The sequence below is a fragment of the Rhagoletis zephyria genome, unplaced genomic scaffold (assembly GCF_001687245.7).
Source record: "Rhagoletis zephyria isolate East Lansing unplaced genomic scaffold, Rhagoletis_zephyria_1.1 Rzeph_scaffold_10895, whole genome shotgun sequence".
NCBI classification, from domain to species: Eukaryota; Metazoa; Arthropoda; class Insecta; order Diptera; family Tephritidae; genus Rhagoletis; species Rhagoletis zephyria.
The window spans coordinates 12,759-16,469 of NW_016167972.1; the positions used below are offsets into that span (position 1 = coordinate 12,759).

The 3,711-nt window shown below is 34.1% G+C and overlaps 2 protein-coding genes across 2 annotated transcripts; one reads left to right on the forward strand and one right to left on the reverse strand.

The window, feature by feature from the left end:
• Window positions 1-403: 403 nt before the first annotated feature.
• LOC108376748 (uncharacterized) lies at window positions 404-1,102 on the forward strand. Its single transcript, XM_017632985.1, has 2 exons — window positions 404-464; window positions 527-1,102. The coding sequence occupies exons 1-2, from the start codon at window positions 422-424 to the stop codon at window positions 1,018-1,020; spliced, it is 537 nt and encodes a 178-aa protein (XP_017488474.1). The 5' UTR covers window positions 404-421; the 3' UTR covers window positions 1,021-1,102.
• Window positions 1,103-1,803: 701 nt separating this feature from the next.
• Window positions 1,804-3,312, reverse strand: LOC108376749 (putative nuclease HARBI1). The gene is made up of 4 exons (XM_017632987.1): window positions 3,011-3,312; window positions 2,809-2,951; window positions 2,556-2,736; window positions 1,804-2,487 (listed from the first exon to the last, which is right to left on the reverse strand). The coding sequence occupies exons 1-4, from the start codon at window positions 3,254-3,256 to the stop codon at window positions 1,837-1,839; spliced, it is 1,221 nt and encodes a 406-aa protein (XP_017488476.1). The 5' UTR covers window positions 3,257-3,312; the 3' UTR covers window positions 1,804-1,836.
• Between the last annotated feature and the right edge of the window lie 399 nt (window positions 3,313-3,711).

Sequence of the window (3,711 nt, forward strand, 5' to 3'; positions counted from 1 at the left end):
TCCATACGAATAGTCGGCTACAATATTATTTGTCTTACACGCCTTCTGCGCCAGGCCACTCTAGGCTTGCGTATGCTTGACACTTGTTCATGACCTCAGCCATACATGGATGGCGCCCACCCACTGCCGAAGGGTGCCAATAAAAATACAATATAACGATTTGTTTTCTTAGAAAAATGTATACGAGTATACCCAATAAGCACAACAAATACACTTAGTATTTGACTTATAGCGTTTTCTTTTCTCACAAAAAATTTTACCCTCATAAATGGCAATATTCTCTTTGCGTCACACCCATCCCTAAAATATGGTAGCATTAATTGCGCAAGAAAAGAACATAAACGCTACCCTGGATATCAGCTGATGGTATTAACCAAAAAATACAAATTTCGCATAATAGAAAATAAATCGCTTTATTAAAATGGAAGCAAAAAAGGAAAGCCCATTATTTAAAACATTGCAGCGTAAGTACAATAAAAACTGTTAACTAGAATTTCCAAGTCGAATATGGCTTTACTTTTTGCAGTTTGGTCAGATGGAGAGAGCCGGCTCCTTCTTGATAGATACGCGCACTACTTACCTGATATTGGCCCCATGAAAACGTTGAAAAATAAGAAGGAAATGTGGATAAAAATTGCATCAGAAATTGAAGGCAAAAGCCCTAAGCAGTGCGAGGAACGGTACAAAACAATCATAAGAAGAAAGAAAGCCGCTGTGGAAAATAACAACACATCCGGAGCAAAAAGGCAAAAAATTGACTTCGAAGCCGAGCTCGATGAAATATGTAAGCTGGATGACTCGATCGAGCCCGAAATCCAGATAAGCAGCCAGAATGTTTTACGAAAAAGTGCTTGTAATGAAAGTGGTGTGAAATACGAAAAAAAGGAAAAGAAAACTGTACAAGAGACTTTGATGGAGATAGCGCAAAATAAGGAGGAAGCCCGGGAGAGACGACACAAAGAAAAAATGAACTTAATTCAAAACTTACTGGGAAAGATGGTAGAAGACAAAAAGTATTAATACCGCACCTACAGTTGTCCACGTAATAATAGGAGTGCGAAATTTTTACCAGTTTTTACTACTTTTCTTTTGTTTATTAAATATTTTTTTTTTATGTTTATAAAAGTTTATTTGGTTATACAGCAAACACCATATAAGTAAACATTGCAAACTTTGTACAAAAATTATAAAAATTCTGCAAAGGTTCAAAAATTGCAAAAATTTGAAACTTTTTAATCAGAATGTTTGAAAAAAATTTTGATATGCTTTTTGTAGATCACTAAATTGCATATAATGAAGTGCAAGTTACAAGCTGCTAAAAAATCACGTTGATTTTTGGCAATTTTTTTGCAGTGCCTTCCATATAAAAGAAAATTGTCGAACATACAACTGGATTTCTTACCAACTTGAAATTTGCACTTCATTATATACAATTTAATAATCTACAAAACAGCATACCAAAATTTTTTTTAAACATTTCATTTATTTCAAAACATTCTGATTAAAAAGTTTTAAACTTTTGCCATTTTCGAACCTTTGTAGATTTTTATAATTTTTGTACGAAGTTTGAAATGTTTACTTATATGGTGTTTGGTGCATATCCAACTACGCTTTTATAAAAATAAAAAAATATTTAATAAACAAAGAAAAGTAGTCAAAACTGGTCAAAATATCGCACTTCTATTACTTTTTGTACAACTGTAAATGCTGACATATTTTTATTAAAAAATATAACCTACTACGATGAGTGAATTTCTAGTTTTGTTAAACAAAAGATTGAATTATTTAATATTTTTATTTCAGTTCTTTTCTAATAAAAAGGCAGTAAAACTGCAATTAATGTCTGAAATTATAGAAATGGTTTTTGATTTCATTTCGCTTCAGTTGTCCCAGCTGCGTTAGCAAAAGGTCTCTTCTGTCACCGCCTTCAATATGACCGCTTTCAGTTTCGATATAGCTGGTTTCAATATCACAGCAATCATTTCTCTCTATACAAATGTTATGTAGAGCACAACAAGCTATAATAAATTTGGCCATGACTTCCACATCATGAAAATCGAGACGCATTAGCTGGCGAAAACGAGATTTTAGCACACCGAATGCGTTTTCAATTTTCACTCGCGTTTGGCAAAATTTCAGGTTGAATAGTTTTTCCGATTCGCTCAAACTTCCATAATCCCGAAATGGAGTTAGTAAATATTCACGAAGGGGATACGCAGCGTCGCCTAGCAAATGATATTTAGGAGCACATGCGCTTGGAAGCTCCTTTCCAATGAAAGATAATTTTAAAATCCGCGAATCATGAATTTTGCTAGGAATGCCTGTATATACGTCCAGAAAACGTAGCTTTGCATCGCAAATTCCTTGCAAGGTTATTGATGCACAATCATGTCTATTTGTGTAGGTTGAACGTATTTTATTCTTAGGCTTTCTAATGGAAATGTAGCTACCATCTATGCAGCCCAAAACGTTTGGGAACCCAGCAATCTATTAACGTCATAAAGAACATTTTTTAAAAGTGCTTTAATAACCAACTTTTAAGTTTTAATATAAACCTTTTCAAATTCCTTCGCAATAGCTTCTTTCTCAACATCTTCCTTTGGAAATCTTATTGACTCCGACGCAACAGCTTCCACTAAGAAACTCAAAACTTTATTGAAGGTGAAATGAATGTTCGACAACGTCACGCCAAAAAGGTTTGCTACTTCTCTGAACGTAGTTTTGTTAGCGCTAAACCTATAATACGTGTAATCAATGAAACCTTTGTAATAAATTCGTAGATATTATGGTGTATTTCTTGCATCTTACCACAAAAAAGAAAGCATATGAGTTTCCGCTGTAGATTGCAGTCTGCCTCCCTTGTAGCTCCTTTTTACATACCATCTGCTAGAGGAATACCTTGCCACGAGATATTCTGCACTGCCGCGGGTAATGCGGAAGTTTGTTTTGAACTGCAATGTAAATAAAATGTATTAAAAATTTCTTTCCTCAGCCATATTAAAGCACTTACCTCCAACTCGGTGTAGGAGTGAACAACATTTACTATGAAGTCTTGCACGCGTGGATAAGGGTTTCTTCTTAAAAGAACCGCCTCAATCTCTTCTTCCGATGATGAAGACGAATCTAGCAATTCGTCTAATAATTCACTCAATCCAATTACTGCTTCCATTTCATCGTTTTTTCGGCTTAAATTTTTTTCAGCGTTCTTGTGAAAAAATAATAAACAATCAAAATCAGCTGTTTTGCGGTGTGACATTGCCACACCATCATTTTATAGAGGGTAGAAAGTGGAACACTTTTGCGCTGCCAGAATGTAACAATTTTCACAAAAGAATGCGATACCCCTTTAATATGTTGCCTACTTTTAAGAAAAGAACATAACATCTTGACAGCCATTTCACAGTGCAGAATAAGTGTAGAATTTTTTCGAGAAAAGAAAACGCTATTAATTTCAGATTTCTCAAAAAAAAAAAAGTGGTCAATATTTGTTATTTACGTTAAAGGAATTTGATATGTCACATACATATTTAAACTTGCAAAATTGGAAAGTTTGAAATTATTTTTCATAAAAATTATATATAACAGTTAAATCAAAGTTTCAAGACTTTGGCAGTTTTTCGAGGCTTCTCAAGTTTAAGGGAATACCATTACTTATTTACTAATTATATACATGTCTACCCGTACCAGGGCCGGTAGCCGGGTTTCTCTTTG